General features: G+C 46.8%; 1 protein-coding gene across 1 annotated transcript in view; it reads left to right on the top strand.

The window, feature by feature from the left end:
- Window positions 1-19,805, top strand: part of LOC135054604 (zinc finger protein 271-like) — a 143,755-nt gene extending 123,950 nt beyond the window's left edge. Inside the window, exon 7 of the mRNA XM_063957791.1 lies at window positions 18,463-19,805. Coding sequence (XP_063813861.1) covers window positions 18,463-19,073 — 611 coding nt within the window. The 3' untranslated portion in view covers window positions 19,074-19,805. The remainder of the gene's footprint in view (window positions 1-18,462) is intronic.
- The last annotated feature ends 210 nt before the right edge of the window (window positions 19,806-20,015 follow it).

The raw sequence follows: 20,015 nt of genomic DNA, 5'->3' as shown, positions 1-20,015 counted from the left end.
AGACGGGCTCCGCAGGAGACATGGGCACTTTAAGAAAGACTTTAGATCTGGTGTGCACTGGCTCCTCCCTCTATGCCCCTCCTCCAGACCTCAGTTTGATACTGTGCCCAGTGGAGACTGGGTGCTTACAGGGAGCTCTCCTGAGTTTCCTGTCAGAAAGTATTTTAGTTAGGTTTTTTATTTTCAGGGAGCTTGCTGGCAACAGACTCCCTGCATCGAGGGACTGAGGAGAGAGAAACAGACCCACTTCTGTGAGTTTCAAGGCTCTGTTTCTTATGCTACTGGACACCATTAGCTCCAGAGGGATTGGTACGCAGGTCTCACCCTCGCCGTCCGTCCCAGAGCCGCGCCGCCGTCCTCCTCGCAGAGCCGGAAGATTGAAGCCGGGTGAGTAAGAGAAGAAAAGAAGACTTCAGAGGCGGCAGAAGACATCTTGATCTTCACAGAGGTAACGCACAGCAGTTAAGGAGGAGGGGGAGCGTATGAATGTGAGGTCTCCGTCGGCAGCGCCGACACCTGACTGGATGGATATGTGGAATGTTTTAAGTGCTATAATGTAAATTTATTGCACAAAAGATTAGACAAAGCTGAAGCTAGGGAACAGTCAGGGAGTCAACCCATGTCTGTCCCAATGTCGCCGGGACCTTCGGGGTCTCAAAAGCGCCCACTATCCCAAATAGTTGACACAGATACCGACATGGATTCAGACTCCAGTGTTGACTACGATGATGCAAAGTTACAGCCAAAAGTGGCTAAATGTATTCGATATATGATTATTGCAATAAAAGATGTTTTGCATATCACAGAGGAACCCCCTGTCCCTGACACGAGGGTACACATGTATAAAGGAAAGAAACCTGAGGTAACTTTTCCCTCCTCACATGAGTTGAACGAATTATGCGAAAAAGCTTGGGAATCTCCAGACAAAAAACTGCAGATTCCCAAAAGGATTCTTATGGCGTATCCTTTCCCGCCAAAGGACAGAATACGGTGGGAATCCTCCCCTAGGGTAGACAAAGCATTGACACGCTTATCGAAAAAGATAGCGCTGCCATCCCAAGAGACGGCTACCCTCAAGGATTCTGCTGACCGCAAGCAGGAGGTTACCTTGAAGTCCATTTACACACATTCTGGTACATTACTCAGATCGGCAATTGCGTCGGCCTGGGTTTGTAGTGCTGTAGCAGCGTGGAGAGATTCCTTATCAGCGGAAATTGAGACCCTAGATAAGGATACCATTTTATTGACCCTAGGGCATATAAAAGATGCAGTCTTATATATGAGGGATGCTCAAAGAGACATTAGTTTACTGGGTTCCAGAATAAACGCTATGTCTATTTCTGCTAGGCGAGTCTTATGGACCCGGCAGTGGACAGGTGATACCGACTCAAAGAGGCATATGGAGTTTTTGCCTTACAAGGGTGAGGAATTGTTTGGGGAAGGTCTCTCAGACCTCGTCTCCACAGCTATGGCAGGTAAATCAAATTTTTTGCCTTATATTCCCTCACAGCCTAAGAAAGCGCCACATTATCAAATGCAGTCCTTTCGTTCAAATAAAAGCAAAAGAGTACATGGATCGTCCTTTCTTGCCAGAGGTAAGGGCAGAGGGAAAAAGCCGCACAACACATCTAGTTCCCAGGAACAGAAGTGCTCCCCGGCCTCTGCAAAATCCACCGCATGACGCTGGGGCTCCCCTGAGGGAGTCCGCCCCAGTGGGGGCACGTCTTCGAATTTTCAGCCACATCTGGGTTCACTCACAGGTGGATCCCTGGGCAATAGAAATTGTTTCTCAGGGATACAAGCTGGAATTCGAAGAGGTGCCTCCTCGCCGGTTTTTTAAATCGGCTCTACCGACTTCTCCCCTAGAAAAGGAGATAGTGTTACATGCTATTCACAAATTGTGTCTTCAACAAGTGGTGGTCGAGGTTCCCCAGCTTCAAAGAGGGAAGGGATACTACTCAACTCTGTAGTCCCGAAACCGGACGGTTCGGTCAGACCAATATTGAATTTAAAATCCCTGAACATATACCTGAAAAGGTTCAACTTCAAGATGGAATCGCTCAGAGCGGTCATCGCCAGCCTGGAAGGGGGGGATTTTATGGTATCTCTGGACATAAAGGATGCACACCTTCACGTTCCCATTTATCCACCTCACCAGGCGTACCTGAGATTTGCGGTACAGGATTGTCATTACCAATTTCAGACGTTGCCGTTTGGGCTTTCCACGGCCCCGAGGATTTTCACCAAGGTAATGGCGGAAATGATGGTGCTCCTGCGCAAGCAGGGTGTCACAATTATCCCGTACTTGGACGATCTCCTCATAAAAGCGAGATCACGAGAGAAGTTGCTGAACAGCGTATCACTTTCACTGAAGGTGTTACAGCAACACGGCTGGATTCTCAATATCCCAAAGTCGCAGCTGATTCCTACGACTCGTCTGACTTTCTTGGGCATGATTCTGGACACAGACCAGAAAAGGGGTTTTCTTCCGATAGAAAAAGCGCAGGAACTCATGACTCTAGTCAAGAACCTGTTGAAGCCGAAACAAGTGTCAGTACATCATTGCACTCAAGTCCTGGAAAAGATGGTGGCGACATACGAAGCCATTCCCTTCGGCAGGTTCCATGCAAGGACTTTCCAATTGGACCTACTGGACAAGTGGTCCGGGTCACATCTACAAATTCATCAGCGGATCACCCTGTCCCCCAGAGCCAGGGTATCTCTCCTGTGGTGGCTGCAGAGTGCTCACCTTCTAGAGGGCCGCAAGTTCGGCATTCAGGACTGGATCCTGGTGACCACGGATGCGAGCCTCCGAGGTTGGGGAGCAGTCACACAGGGAAGAAATTTCCAAGGTCTTTGGTCAAGTCAAGAGACTTGTCTTCACATCAACATCCTGGAACTGAGGGCCATATACAACACCCTACGTCAAGCGGACACCTTACTTCGTGACCAACCAGTTCTGATCCAGTCAGACAAGGTCACCGCAGTAGCTCATGTAAACCGCCAAGGCGGAACAAGGAGCAGAGTGGCGATGGCGGAAGCCACCAGAATTCTTCGCTGGGTGGAGAATCATTTAAGCGCACTGTCAGCAGTGTTCATTCCGGGAGTGGACAACTGGGAAGCAGACTTCCTCAGCAGACACGACCTGCATCCAGGAGAGTGGGGACTTCATCCGGAAGTCTTCGCACAGATTGCAAGTCAGTGGGGACTGCCCCAGATAGACATGATGGCGTCCCGCATCAACAAAAAGCTACAGAGGTATTGCGCCAGGTCAAGAGACCCTCAGGCAGTAGCTGTAGACGCCCTAGTGACACCGTGGGTGTTCCGGTCGGTCTATGTATTTCCTCCTCTTCCTCTCATACCCAAGGTGTTGAGAATAATAAGAAAAAGAGGAGTGAGAACAATCCTCATTGTTCCAGATTGGCCACGAAGGACCTGGTATCCGGATCTGCAGGAAATGCTCACAGAAGATCTGTGGCCTCTTCCTCTAAGACAGGACCTGTTGCAACAGGGGCCCTGTCTGTTCCAAGACGTACCGCGGCTGCGTTTGACGGCATGGCGGTTGAACGCCGGATCATAGCGGAAAAGGGTATTCCGGATGAGGTCATTCCTACGCTAATAAAGGCTAGGAAGGACGTGACATCAAAACATTATCACCGAATATGGCGAAAATATGTTTCTTGGTGTGAGGCCAGGAATGCTCCTACGGAAGAATTCCATCTGGGCCGCTTTCTTCACTTCCTACAAACTGGAGTGAATTTGGGCCTAAAATTAGGATCTATTAAGGTTCAGATTTCGGCTTTATCCATTTTCTTTCAAAAGGAATTGGCCTCTCTCCCTGAAGTACAAAATTTTGTGAAGGGAGTACTGCATATTCAGCCTCCCTTTGTACCTCCGGTGGCGCCTTGGGACCTTAACGTGGTGTTAAGTTTCCTTAAGTCACGCTGGTTTGAACCACTTAAAACGGTGGAGTTGAAATTTCTCACTTGGAAGGTGGTCATGTTATTAGCCTTGGCTTCGGCTAGGCGAGTTTCGGAATTAGCGGCTTTATCACATAAAAGCCCCTATCTGGTTTTCCATATGGATAGAGCGGAATTGCGGACCAGTCCTCAATTCCTACCTAAAGTGGTCTCATCCTTTCATATGAACCAACCTATTGTTGTGCCTGTGGCTACGCGTGACTTGGAGGATTCCGAGTCCCTTGCTGTGGTCAGGGCTTTGAAAATTTACGTGGCCAGAAAGGCTAGAGTCAGGAAAACAGAAGCACTGTTTGTCCTGTATGCAGCCAACAAGGTTGGCGCCCCTGCTTCAAAGCAGACTATTGCTCGCTGGATCTGTAACACGATTCAGCAGGCGCATTCTACGGCGGGATTGCCGTTACCAAAATCGGTTAAAGCACATTCCACTAGGAAGGTGGGCTCTTCTTGGGCGGCTGCCCGAGGGGTCTCGGCACTACAGGTGTGCCGAGCTGCTACTTGGTCGGGGTCAAACACCTTTGCAAAGTTCTATAAGTTTGATACCCTGGCTGAGGAGGACCTCCTGTTTGCTCAATCGGTGCTGCAGAGTCATCCGCACTCTCCCGCCCGTTTGGGAGCTTTGGTATAATCCCCATGGTCCTTACGGAGTCCCCAGCATCCTCTAGGACGTAAGAGAAAATAAGATTTTAAACCTACCGGTAAATCTTTTTCTCGTAGTCCGTAGAGGATGCTGGGTGCCCGTCCCAAGTGCGGACTACTTCTGCAAGACTAGTATATAGTTATTGCTTACATAAAGGTTATGTTATAGTTTCATCGGTCTTGGACTGATGCTATGTTGTTTTCATACTGTTAACTAGGTAGTATATCACATGTTACACGGTGTGGATGGTGTGGGCTGGTATGAATCTTGCCCTTGGATTAACAAAAATCCTTTCCTCGTACTGTCCGTCTCCTCTGGGCACAGTTTCTCTAACTGAGGTCTGGAGGAGGGGCATAGAGGGAGGAGCCAGAGCACACCTAAACCTAAAGTCTTTCTTAAAGTGCCCATGTCTCCTGCGGAGCCCGTCTGTCCCCATGGTCCTTACGGAGTCCCCAGCATCCTCTACGGACTACGAGAAAAAGATTTACCGGTAGGTTTAAAATCTTATTTTTTCTCTGTGTATCTCAGTCACCATATACCACTAAATCCTATGTTTGTGTTCTGTATCTGCAGTCAAACTCCACAGGGGTTTTTTGTTTAGCTAATTACGCCCTAAGGCTACGTTTCCAAATAATGTCTGCTACACAGGGCGGGAGATCCATGGCTGATCCTGCGTCATGCAGTGCTGACGCCGAGGATGCACCTGAGGAAAATTTTCAGTCCAGGTACTGGGGGTCCAGTACCCATCAGTCAGCCTGTAGCACCAGGGGCACACCAAGACCCACCTTGGGCTGCTTTTTCTAATCTGCTGACTACGCTAGTAATGAGACTTACGCCCCCTGTGGGACCTCCTGTGCCATTACAGCCATATATTGGGGGTAATTCCAAGTTGATCGCAGCAGGAATTTTGTTAGCAGTTGGGCAAAACCATGTGCACTGCAGGGGAGGCAGATATAACATGTGCAGAGAGAGTTAGATTTGGGTGGGGTGTGTTCAATCTGCAATCTAATTTGCAGTGTAAAAATAAAGCAGCCAGTATTTACCCTGCACAGAAACAAAATAACCCACCCAAATCTAACTCTCTCTGCAAATGTTATATCTGCCTCCCCTGCAGTGCACATGGTTTTGCCCAACTGCTAACAAAAGTCCTGCTGCGATCAACTTGGAATTACCCTCATTGTCCCTGCAATTAATCTGATACTCTGTCAACTCAGTTACAGCAGTCAAATCAGTCTTTGGTTAAACAAAAACCTAACCCTCGCCCTGATAGGACCACAGGGTCATCTAAGCGGGACATTACTTCCTCACAATCCACGCTTGTTTCAGATACTTCATCCAATGAAGATGGCGTATACACTGACCCCTCAGACACTGATGCAGATGCTTCTGATGGGGAATCTATTTCAGGTGGATGTTCCTGACCTTTTGGAGGCTATCAAACTGATTCTTCAGATTGATGATGAATCTGAACCTCCAGTTACGTCTAAGAAACCAGATAAGTTCAAACGTCAGAAGGTCACTAAATTAGTTTTGCCCCATTCTGACTATTTAGTTGACGTACATCAAGAATCCTGGGAGTCTCCAGGAAAGAAATTCTCCCTGTCTAAGAAGATGCTAGCTTGTTATCCCCTCGCTGCAGAGTTAAGTAAATATTGGGAAACACCGCCGCCAGTGGACTCACGTGTCGCACGTCTGCTGGTGTCATCTACTCTGCCTGTCACTACCGTCACCTTTCTGAAGGAACCGACGGACAAGCGTGTGGAGGGTTACTTGAAGTCTATTTACATCCTTGCCGGTGCTGTGCATAGACCTACTATAGCGGCTTCTTGGGCTGCAAAGGCTATTGAAGCCTGGGTTCAAGAAGTTGAAGCGGTGCTACCTTCTAATTTTTCTGATAATGCCAGACAGTGGGGGTAATTCCAAGTTGATCGCAGCAGGAATTTTTTTAGCAGTTGGGCAAAACCATGTGCACTGCAGGGGGGGCAGATATAACGTGCAGAGAGAGATAGATTTGGATGAGGTGAGTTTAATCTGCAATCTAAATTGCAGTGTAAAAATAAAGCAGCCAGTATTTACCCTGCACAGAAACAAAATAACCCACCCAAATCTAACTTTCTCTGCAAATGTTATATCTGCCCCCTCTGCAGTGCACATAGTTTTGCCCAACTGCTAAAAAATTTCCTGCTGCGATCAACTCGGAATTACCCCCAGTGTCTTTCATATATTATCACAGCCTCTCATTATATTCAGGAGGCGGCCTCTGATGCCGGTGTCCTGGCGACCAAAGCGTCTACTATGTCCATTCTGGCTCACCAGATTCTGTGGTTGCGGTCCTGGTCTGTGGACCTTGGAGGTTATTCCTTTTAAGGGAGACATCCTTTTTGGGGAAGATCTGAACAAGATTGTTGCTGACTTAGCGTCTGCTAAAACTGCATGTCTGCCAAGTACAAATCCTTCGTCTCTGAAGGCTAAAAGTACCGCCTTTCGTTCCTTTCGACCTCCAAGTAAAGCAAAGGGTCATGCGTACCCGAAACAGGCTTGCTCTTCCAAAACCTCTAAGCTCAAACCTAAACATTCCTGGGCTGCCCGTCAGCCTGCTTCCAAACCAGACAAGACTGCTGCATGACAGGGCGGTCCTCCCCCTGGCAGATCCCAGGGTGGGAGGCCGACTTCTGCGGTTTGCCTAGGAATGGTTACAGACCACTTCAGATGCCTGGGTAAGGGAAGACGTCACTCACGGATCCGCCATCTCTTTCAAGAAACGTCCCCCTCGCCAGTTTTGCTCAACAAATATCTCTTTGGATATGGTGAAAGCAAAAATTCTCTATTTGGTGGTACAATCCCTCCTGGACACAGGAGGGATAGTTCCGATGCCTCTGGCTCAGAGAGGCAGGGGGTTCTATTCAGCGTTGTTCCTAGTTCCAAAACCGAATGGTTCCTCCCGGCCCATTCTCAACCTCAAGTCTTTGAACAAATTTGTGAAGGTATCCAAGTTCTGTATGGAAACTCTTCGCTCTATTGTTCTGGCCTTGGAACCCATGGACTATATGGTTTCCCTGGATATACAGAATGCTTACCTACATATACCTATTGCCATGTTGCATCAGCACTACCTGCTGTTGGCAACCTACATTATTAATACCGGGCCTTACCTTTTGGACTGACCACGGCTCCGCAAATCTTCACCCAGGTCATGGCAGTTATGACAGCTCTGCTTCGCCGTCGGGGCTTCAGTGTCCTGCCATATCTGGACGACTTGTTGATCCTGGCGAACTCCCCAGAGGTTCTCCTCTGTCATCTGGAACTGACGGTCCAATTCCAGCAAGCCCACGGGTGGCTCATCAACTGGAAGAAATCCTCCCTGGTCCCTGCTCAGAGCATGGTGCACCTGGGGGCACTGTGGGCACACACAACCAACGGTTGTTCTTGTCCCAAGAGAAAGTCCTGAAGCGTCAGGACAGGATAAGATGCTTCCTTTCTCGTCCGCGAGTGTCGGTACACTCGGCGATGCAAGTACTAGGCCTCATGGTGGCTGCAGGACCAACGATTGAGCAGGGGTTGTCCAAATGGGTCCTTCTAACGACAGATGCCAGTCTGCAGGGTTGGGACGCGGTGTTGGAGCAACACTGTCATCAGGGTCAGTGGACCAGGGAGGAATCTCTCCTCCCGATAAATATTCTGGAGCTGCAGGCAGTGTTCAATACTTTGAAACTGGCCCTGCCTCTGGTACAGAACAGGCCTGTTCAAGTACAGTCGGACAACGCCACCACGGTGGCATACATAAATCATCAAGGCGGCATGGCAGTGTTGGAAGTGTCAAAGATTCTTCTAGGGCAGAACGCCATCTGCCAGCCATATCGGCAGTGTTCATTCCGGGGGTCCTCAACTGGGAAGCGGACTTACTCAGTCATCAGGACGTACACGCCGGAGAGTGGAGCCTTCATCCAAAAGTATTTCAACTCCTAGTGGACAAGTGGGGCCTACCAGATGTAGACCTGATGGCGTCTCGACACAAGGTTCCGGTCTTCGGAGCAAGGACAACGGATCTTCAAGCCGCGTTCGTGGATGCACTGGCAATTCCATGGAACTTTCGGCTGCCGTACGTGTTCCCTCTGGTGTCACTCCTGCCCAGGGTAATAAGGAAGTTCAAGCAAGTAGGAGGAATCCTACTTCTAATCGCTCCAGCGTGGCCCAGACGGCATTGGTTCTCAGACCTACAGGGTCTTTCGATAGAGCGTCCTCTTCTGCTCCTGCAACGCCCAGACTTCCTCGTTCAGGGCCCCTCTGTCTACCAGGATTTGGCCCGACTGGCTTTGACGGCGTGGCTCTTGAAGCTTCACTCCTGAGGGCCAAAGGATTTTCTGAGGCGGTCGTTCAAACTATGTTGAAAGCCCGTAAACCAGCTTCAGCTTGGATTGATTATAGGGTCTGGAATTCTTACTCCACCTGGTGTGGGGCTAAGAATTACGATGTACACAAGTTCAGTACTGCCAAACTTTTGGCTTTTCTGCAACTGGGCCTGGACTTAGGCCTTCATCTGTCCTTCCTCAAGGTTCATATATCTGCCTTGTCGGTGTGGTTTCAGAGAAAGATTGTGTCTCTTCCTGACGTTCACACTTTCACTCTGTGTTTTACGGATTCAACCTCCCTATGGGGGTCATTCCAAGTTGATCGCTCGCTAGCAGTTTTTAGCAGCTGTGCAAACGCTATGCCGCCGCCCACTGGGAGTGTATTTTAGCTTAGCAGAAGTGCGCAAGTTTTTATCGCAGAGCACCTGAAAACATTTTTTGTGTAGTTTCAGAGTAGCTCAAAACCTATTCAGCGCTTGCGATCACTTCAGACTATTCAGTTCTGGATTTGACGTCACACACCCGCCCAGCGTTCGCCCAGCCACACCTGCATTTTCCCTGGCACGCCTGCGTTTTTCCCAACACTCCCTGAAAACGGTCAGTTGCCACCCAGAAACGCATACTTTACGTCAATCACTCTGCGGCAACTAGTACGACTGAAATGCATCGCTAGACCCTGTGCAAAACTGCATCGTTCGTTGTGCCCATACGTCGCGCATTGCGCTGCATACGCATGTGCGGAACTGCCGTTTTTTAGCCTGATCGCTGCGCTGATAACAAATGCAGCTAGCGATCAACTTGGAATGACCACCTATGTCCCTTCTGTGGCTCCGTGGGATTTGTCTGTTGTTCTGAATGCCCTACAAGAGTTTCCATTTGAGCTTCTTGAGTCTGTGGACCTTAAATGGCTTACGCTTAAGGTCTTATTTTTGCTGGCTATTGCCTGTGCTCTACGGGTTTCAGACTTGGGTGCCTTGTCGTGTCGGTCACCCTGTCTGAATTTTCACCGTGACCGGGCGGTTCTTAGAACTCGCTCTGGTTATCTACCTAAGGTGGTGTCGTTTTTCCACCTTAATGAAGAGATTGTGGTTCCGGCCTTTATCACTCCTGGTTTGTCCTCCAAAGAGCGGTCTTTAGATGTGGTACGGGCTCTCTGTATCCATGCGAAGAAAACCACCTCCCTTAGGAGATCTGATTCTCTCTTTGTCCTTTTTGGTTTTCACAAACGTGGCTGGCCTGCGAATAAGCAAACCTTGGCCAGATGGATTAAAATGATGATTGCACAAGCTTATGCGAAGGCTGGACTTCCAGCTCCTGCTGCTATCAAGGCCCTTTCTACTCGGTCTGTTGGACCTTCTTGGGCGGCCCGCTGTGGCGCATCCCTAGAACAATTGTGCAAGGCGGCTATGTGGTCCTCAGTGAACATGTTTATCAGGTCTATGCCTTTGATACCTTCGCCTCCCAGGATGCCTCCTTTGGACGCCGGGTTCTTGTGCCCACTACAGTGCATCCCCTCCCATGAGGAACTGCTATAGGACATCCTTGATGTTATTCCCTGTAGAATACCAGTGTACACCGCTGCAGAAAAGGAGATTTATGGTAAGACTTACCATTGTTAAATCTCTTTCTGCGAGGTACATTGGATTCCACAGGGCGCCCACCCTGAGGCACTTAGCTTCTTTGGGTTTGTATGGTATTAGCCGCTGGTACCTTCTCCTGTCGTGAGAATGTGGTTCTATGTGGTTAACTACTATCGTCTCTTTTACCTGCTACTGCATTGGACTGGTTAACAAAACTGAGCTCCTGTGCCTGGAGGCGGAGATATAGAGGAGGCGGCGCTATGCATCTTGGGAACAGTCAAAGCTTTAGCATGTTGGTGCCTCGGATCAAGATCCAACTCTACAACCCAATGTTATTCCCTGTGGAATCCAGTGTACCTCGCAGAAAGAGATTTAACAAGGGTAAGTCTTACCATACATCTCCTGTTTTCAAATCCTCGCTTGCTCACCAGGCCAAATAATTTCTCGTCCCCTGATTTAATGTTACAAAACTTCCCAACGGGAAGCCTTGTCTGGTATACCTCAACATTTTCCACTGAAGATCTCTCATTCGCCACTGGGCCCAAGGAACCACGCCTATCATGGACGCCATCATGCCAGGAAGACGAAGTCCCATTCTCAAATGAAACCTTTTCCTTTTCATCAAAGATGTTGCCAGGCTCTGCATTTTTGCACATCTTTCTTCCGAAATGGTAACCTTGTACTCTTGCATATCTCTCTGTACTCCCAGGAGATGTAATTTTGTCACTGGAAGTAAGTGACTCTTTTCCCAATTCGGGATCCAAATGGGACCCTGTGGGAACTGAATTGTGTGTTTCAAACCTGTCTTTACAATTTCATCTATCTTTCCGGAAATCAGAATGTTGTCCAAATTATGGCCGGATTTCTGTACCTCGTTGTCTTAGGCAGGCTACCAAACCTCAGTGACGACGTTAGTCCGAATGGAAGGCAAGTAAATTGAAAATTACTGTTCTGGATGCAGAATCTTAAATATTTTCTGCTTTCCTGATAGGGCTATGGAAATATGTGTCTTTCAAATTGATTGAAGTCATAAAATCTGCCTTTTTCATACCTGCCAAGATTGATTTAAATGTCTTCATCCGAAACTTCTTTACCTTTACATGGCTGTTTAAATCCCTGAGGTCCAGGATAGTCCTGAAACCCCCTGAGCTCTTTTCCACCAAGAACAGGTGTGACTAAAAACTCTTCTTTCTTTGTGCCAGCGGAACTGACTCTCAAGGCCTTCATCTGATCCTCTGATCTTGGTAAACTTGAGGTCACAAATCTGTTCCTTTCTGGAACTGTTAAAAATTCCAGATGATATCCGTTGCATATCAAATCTGTCACCCATCTGTCTTTGATCAAAATAATCCATTCTTTGGCGAAAAGAGAAAGCCTTTCTCCCACCATGGGAGGTCCATCGTAGTCATTGCTTTTTATCTTTCTTGTATGACTGCCGAAAGGACTGTCTAGATGTTCCAGAGGAGTATCTCCTGTTGTATTGACTGCCCGGCCTATAAACTGTAGCCTCTCTCTACTGTTGACCAGACGAAGGGCGTGCAAAGAACTTCTTCTGTCTGTCCTGAGGCAACTTGACTGACTTTCCTCCAGTTAATCTGTGTATCATGGACTCTAATTTGGCTCCAAATAATAGCTAACCTTCAAAAGGCAGAGTTTCCAGCTTATTTTTATAATGTGCATCTGCTATCCATGCTCTCAGCCACAGCGACCTCCTTGCTGTTCTCCTGATGCCATAGACCTGGCCGAAAAGGACACCACATCCAACGAAGACTCGCACAAAACTTCAATAGCCTTTTGCATAATCTCAAGATTTCTTAGCAAATATTGTTTAGAAATTCTTTCCTCTAAATCAGTATGCATAATGTTTCCCCCAATCCTCAGGGCTCTTGATACTGACGCAATAGCTACCCCCGCTTTCAGAAATACGGCAGCTGACGCATGTAAACGTTTGAGGGAGTTTTCAATTATCTTATCCATGGTGTCACGGAAAAAAAAACATCTTCCAACGGTATAGCTGTTCTGGAGGAAATTTTAGCTACTGCCTCGTCTACTCTAGGCACCGTGCACCAATTCAGAAATTTTACATCCCTAATTGGATACATGCGGTCTATGCGAGACAGTTTTCCTTGATGCTTATCCAAACTTTACCACTCCTTGGTAATTATCTCTTTCATTACCCTGTTTATTGGAAAAACTCTTCCTTTTTGCACTCTATCTTCAAACAACAGGTCCTGCTCTTCTGCTGTCTTCATAGTCTGATAAATGTTCTTCAACATACTCGCCACTAATTCAATGTCAAACATCCTGGACTCTTCTTTAATTTCACCAGACTCCTCACTAGAGAGGTCATACAATTCATCTTGCAACAATTCATCAGATGATATACAGTAGCTTCACCAAGCAAACTTGAGTGTGACCTTGGCTCTCTTGTATCTTTGCATTTCCACAAACTCCTCTTTAGAAACAAAATATTTTTTCATCTATTCCATTAATTGAGTCAATTAATTAGACAAGTTACATGCAGATGACTGAGATCCTTCTCGTAAATTTGACAGACAGTCTTCTCCTGAACACCAGAAAATTCCTTCTCACATATTGCACATATTAGGTTGAGGTACTTTCTCTTTGTCAATCTCTTCCTAGATCCTGCAGTATCTGATTGCAAACTGAAAAAAAACAGTAACAGCCTATAACTATCTAAACGAAAAAATTAACATACAAGCTCATCTTCAAGATACAGGACTTACCTCCCCATGGCATTTGCTGGCTTATGGGGGGGAGTTCTTTCTCCATGTTCATTCAGAACGACGCTACACACTGATCATGCTGACCTGGCGGCGCCATGTTTATATAGGTAGAATACCTAAAACGGCTACCGCGCATGCGCAAACGGACCCGCACATCCTTCTGGTCCCCACTATGCACCATAGGACCTCCATGATCCGGAAGCACCAAGCGACTCACTAATGCGTCCTCTTAGCCGGTGGGGACTCTGGGAAGACAACCGCTACCTTCTGGGACCAGGAACTGGAAGTGCGGCACCTCATCCCCAATGCATCTCTCATCTCTGGCGTTCTGTATACACGATGATCCGGTGTAAAAAATCAAGGGCAGGATTCCATATCAGACCACACTCCCATATGCCGTAGCATCCCCCCCAGGCCAGAGGCAAGTTCAATAAAACAACATGTCGATTTGCTGCTGAGGTGTCTGATGAACGATATGGCCGACAGACGACCTGGCGGCGGTGAAGGGGGGGGGGGGGTGATGGGGTGAGTACAGTTTCTTCACTCCCTGACGTCACCTGGCCCCATAACCCTGCATGCTAATATAGATGATACTGGCTTGCAGGCATAAACGGCCCGGCACCAACGATGAACGACAGCGGGGCCGCTCATCGTTGGTGCCTACACACTGAACGATATGAACAATTTATTGTTCACTACTGAGCAAGATTGTTCATATCGGCCGCACACATCGGCAAGTGTGTAGGGCTGCCATGGGGCAGCGTAGAAGAAAGAGGATTTACTCCATCCCTGCACATTTGGGTGAGTACATCTGAGGGGTGTATTACGGAGAGCTCGGGGCTCTGTGACGTTGACCTTTTCCCAGTTTATAAGCTTGTAGTTTTTTTGATGCATTTAAATTGATTTCAGGTACTTGAAATACCCGCACATTTTCATACTGAGCTGCACTTGCCCCAGCCTGCAAGATGCGGCTCACACCAAGCAGCCTAATATCTGGACTCTCATCTGTGATCACTGACAAGAGGATCTTTTCTGGGTGAACCCAGAGAGCATTCCTGCAGAGTACAGGATCGACGCCATTTCTTATACCCCTTTCACACCGCACAAATAACCCGATATCGACCCGGCATATTGCCGGGTCGGGGAAGCCTGCAGCATCTGCCAATGCCGGATTCCACCCGGGAAGGACCTGTTTCCAATTCCCTGGTGGGATCCGGCATTGGCAGTGTGAAAGGGGTATTAGTGAGACATGAGGAGTTGGTGCTGCGTAACCGGTTGCCGGGATCCCGAGCTACCGTCCTTACACTTTGGTTTAGTTTTGATCGAAAACCCCACAACAGCACACACCTTTTGGATGTACATTACAAGGGCGAAAAGGTCCGCAGATGGATTTGGGGTTCCAATGTAAGTACTCAGAATTCTGTTGGCTGTGGTCAGAAATCGTGCATGTAATGGATTACCTGGTAACATGTTGGTTAGGTCTTCAGAGCAGGAACCACTCTTTACTGTATTACACATGAAGCCACCTCCACGTGGTGAGTCCTGGGTCATTGCATGTATTACTTTATGACACTGTATGGTGATCAGGGCGTGTATTATGTGTCAGAACTATTGTATTCTTTAGACTATTGTATTGAATATTGTATTGTATTCAGACCTATTATATTGAAATCTTTAGGCATCGGATGGCTAAGATATCCGATTTTGAAAAACTAAATGGCAATCATCTTCTCGAGTGGTCCCACAATTATTTTTTCGACACTCTGAATCGATGTGGAAAATGTTTCCATGTTGATACATTTTTTAACCTACCCTACCGTACGGTCCCCTATATACCATCCCGTTACTGTATATAAGAGATGGCTACATATAGCATAGGGGTGACCTTGTATACTTTGTTACTTTGCATAAATAAATTGTAAAAATAATTTTAAATATTATCATTGCACAGGATTACACAGTAATGAGAAGACATCTGGTGACCATCTGACACCTACCCTGCTCTTACTCCATCACTGATACATGAGAGACACAATGACCAGAAGATCCCGGAACTCACCAACAAGATCATTCAGCTGCTGACTGGAGGGGTGACTGCTGGGAATGGGGCATTATACAGTAACACCAGGGGATGTGTCTGGGTGATGTCTGGAGAGGTGACTGCTGGGAATGGGACATTATACAGTAACACCAGGGGATGTGTCTGGGTGATGTCTGGAGAGGTGACTGCTGGGAATGGGACATTATACAGTAACACCAGGGGACGTGTCTGGTTGATGACTGGAGAGGTGACTGCTGGGAATGGGACATTATACAGTAACACCAGGGGACGTGTCAGGGTGATGACTGTATCATTGTGTGTCAGTTCCTATAAGGTGTCAGGATGTCACTGTACATCTCTCCATACAGGAGGTGAAGTATATAGAGGAGCACAGGGGTCTGTACAAGGACTTGATGATGGAGAATCACCGGCCCCTCACATCACTGGGTAAGAGGAGACTGTCATGTATTGTACAGGGGACAGCAGGTATGGGGGCCCCTAAATACACACATCATCTGATAATCACATATATACACTATACTCAGTCACTGTGTGTCTCCTACAGATGGGCCCAGTAACAGAGATACCCCAGAGAGATGTCCCCGTCCTCTGTATTCCCAGGATTGTACAGACGAGAATCAAAGGACCCCACAGGAGGATCAGGTAGGTGAGATTTAGTGTCTCACCAATATACCAAAGTGACTGTTACTATATGAAGTGCAGTCTCTGTCTGATACACTGATATTGTTCTGTTCAATCTCTGTTAAAACATTATTGTATTATTTTATTGTTTTTTTGTGGGTTATTTAGAGTGAACAATTGACTAATATTAAGGCAGAAAATATAGATGATGTAGAAGAGAGGTATGAGACTGATAGTAAAGGAGAAGATATAAAGAAGGAAGAGGAGAAATATGTGAGGGGAGATCAACAGTTTAAGGAGGAGAAAATCCCTACAGATATCAGCACAGGTGAGTAATAAACATTTGTTACAGAGAAGAGTCACATATTCTCCGTCCTCAGTCACTACAGCAATTTCTTATCCTACAGCGATGGATTCATGACCATCAACCCCTATTATACTCCTGCTCTCCTCCTCACATCATGTCACTGTGTGTTACCAGCCCAGAGATCTGACCAGTCTCCTCCCCACACTCTCTGGTGTATCTCATACATCAGGAGCCATCAGCCCCTATTATACTCCTGCTCTCCCCCTCACATCATGTCACTGTGTGTTACCAGCCCAGAGATCTGACCAGTCTCCTCCCCACACTCTCTGGTATATCTCATACATCAGGAGCCATCAGCCCCTATTATACTGCTGCTCTCCCCCTCACATCATGTCACTGTGTGTTACCAGTACAGAGATCTTACCAGTCTCCTCTCCACACTCTCTGGTGTATCTCATACATCAGGAGCCATCAGCCCCTATTATACTCCTGCTCTCCTCCTCACATCATGTCACTGTGTGTTACCAGCCTAGAGATCTGACCAGTCTCCTCCCCACTCTCTCTGGTGTATCTCATACATCAGGATCCATCAGCCCCTATTATACTCCTGCTCTCCCCCTCACATCATGTCTCTGTGTCTTACCAGCCCAGAGATCTGACCAGTCTCCTCCCCACACTCTCTGGTGTATCTCATACATCAGGAACCATCAGCCCCTATTATACTCCTGCTCTCCCCCTCACATCATGTCACTGTGTGTTACCAGCCTAGAGATCTGACCAGTCTCCTCCCCACACTCTCTGGTGTATCTCATACATCAGGAACCATCAGCCCCTATTATACTCCTGCTCTCCCCCTCACATCATGTCACTGTGTGTTACCAGCCTAGAGATCTGACCAGTCTCCTCCCCACACTCTCTGGTGTATCTCATACATCAGGAACCATCAGCCCCTATTATACTCCTGCTCTCCCCCTCACATCATGTCACTGTGTGTTACCAGCCCAGAGATCTGACCAGTCTCCTCCCCACTCTCTCTGGTGTATCTCATACATCAGGAGCCATCAGCCCCTATTATACTGCTCTCCTCCTCACATCATGTCACTGTGTGTTACCACCCCAGAGATCTGACCAGTCTCCTCCCCACTCTCTCTGGTGTATCTCATACATCAGGAGCCATCAGCCCCTATTATACTGCTCTCCCCCTCACATCATGTCACTGTGTGTTACCACCCCAGAGATCTGACCAGTCTCCTCCCCATACTCTCTGGTGTATCTCATACATCAGGAGCCATCAGCCCCTATTATACTCCTGCTCTCCCCTCACATCATGTCACTGTGTGTTACAAGCCCAGAGATCTGACCAGTCTCCTCCCCATACTCTCTGGTGTATCTCATACATCAGGTGCCATCAGCCCCTATTATACTCCTGCTCTCCCCTCACATCATGTCACTGTGTGTTACAAGCCCAGAGATCTGACCAGTCTCCTCCCCATACTCTCTGGTGTATCTCATACATCAGGAGCCATCAGACCATCTGATATTAGCCACAATCCACTATGTGCACCACCACATGACATCACCCTTCGTTTTCCTTGTATGGTAATATCTCAGTCATGTCTTTGTAAATATGATTTATAGTAGCACTGCATTACTAAAGTAAAGTAACAGGTGAAGGTCACACCCTATGGCTGCACACATCAGACATTCCCTATCTGGCTGCACACACAGAGCTGTAACCAGACACCCATCATTGTACAATAGCTGTCACCATTCTTGGTCTCTATTTGCTTTTCTGCTCTGGTTGGACAATGCCTAATAAACTTTCCTCTTTGTGTCTTTACATTTATCTTATATCCAGCAGATGGACTCCTAGGCAGGAACACCCGGGAAGGGCCTCTCAGTGTATCTTCTGATTTTGATAAAAAAGATACAATCACACAAGATTCTCCAGGAGACAACCCCAGTATACATCCAACACCTGACAGTGCAGATATATCATCTAACTCCACCCATCATGAGGAACGTTCTCCTGATCACTCAGATGTTGCCACACACAGGAGACCTAATAGGAGGGTTCGTAGGAGAGTTCATAGAGGTCCTACTATAGTTTCCTGCTCAGAGTGTGGGAAATGTTTTACAAATAAATCAGAGCTTGTTAGACATCAGAGATGTCACACAGGTGAGAAGCCATTCTGCTGCTCGGAGTGTGGGAAATGTTATATGTTTAAATCCAGTCTTGTTGTACATCAGAAAAGTCACACAGGCGAGAGGCCATTTCCATGTTCCGAGTGTGAAAAAAGTTTTTTAAAGAAATCACATCTTATTAAACATCAGAGAACTCACACAGGGGAGAAACCATTTCCATGCTCTGAGTGTGGGATGTGTTTTAAACAAAATTCAGATCTTGTTGAACATCAGAGATTTCACACAGGTGAGAGACCATTTCCATGTCCTGAGTGTGATAAATGTTTTAGAAAGAAATCAAATCTTGTTCAGCATCTGAGAACTCACACAGGGGAGAAACCATTTCTATGTTCTGAGTGTGGGAAACGTTTTCCAATAAAGTTGGATCTTGCTAAACATCAGAGAATTCACACAGGTGAGAGGCCATATCCATGCTCTGAGTGTGAGAAATGTTTTGCACAGAACTCCCAGCTAGTTGCACATCTGAGACGTCACACAGGGGAGAGACCTTATCCATGCTCCGAGTGTGGGAAATGTTTTTCAGACAAATCACATCTTATTACACATCAGAGAAGTCACACAGGTGAGAAGCCATTTTGTTCTTGAAGAACCTGAATTCTGCACAATCTTTAAAGGAAAGCCAATTCTTGCTACTCATCAGAATTACACACAATTGAAGAGCAATCCACCCCTGTATCCTCTTATTTCATTATCATCCAAATATGGGGAAAACATTTTACTCTGAAATGTTTTACTTTTCTAAAAAATAGTGGCTTGATATTAATTATTTATAGTGATTAATTGGATCCTTTTATTATGTATCTTATGTGTTTTAATAAATGTTTCTATTATCTGTCCATTAATAGATTATTGACCTATTAGTTAATTTCTGGAGCGCTGGTTACTTATTGTCCAATACAAATTGTCTAGTTATCAGCGGCAGCTGCAGCGCCGTCCAAAGTGTGTAGGGGGAGCTGGCCAGGACATATGAACATACATGAAAAGTTGTATGTAACATACAGTACTGTGAAAAAGTTTTAGACAGGTGTGGAAAAAAATACTACAAAGTAAGAATGCTTTCAAAAACAGAAGTATTAATAGTTTATTTTTATCAATAAAATGCAAAGTGAAAGAACAGAAGATAAATCTAAATCAAATCAATATTTGGTGTGACCTCCCTTTGCCTTCTAAATGGCATCAATTCTTCTAGGTACACTTGCACACAGTTTTTGTAGAAACAGTATACAGCCGCAGGATGAAGGAGGAAAGATGGAGCCGAGGGGACAGGGCCTGACAAGATGGAGATAGATGGGATGGGGTGGAAGAGCAGGAATGGTTGTGGAGCAGTGGGGGGGGGGGGGCATGGGAGCGGGCTACATGGGGCCCGTTAATTTTAAGTGGAAATATGTAATTTGGATTTTCTGTGTACACTTTTGGTGGGATCACGAGTGAATAGGACAAGAGTGAGTATTTGTTGCACTGGGTAATTAGTCTCTGGTAATATCACTCTTGTGTTAACCCCTAGATATTTAGTCCTTTCCATAATTG

This window comes from Pseudophryne corroboree, chromosome 3, assembly GCF_028390025.1.
Source record: "Pseudophryne corroboree isolate aPseCor3 chromosome 3, aPseCor3.hap2, whole genome shotgun sequence".
NCBI lineage: Eukaryota > Metazoa > Chordata > Amphibia > Anura > Myobatrachidae > Pseudophryne > Pseudophryne corroboree.
The sequence above is the reverse complement of the archived record's forward strand: the minus strand, read 5'-3'. Positions and strand labels throughout refer to the sequence as shown.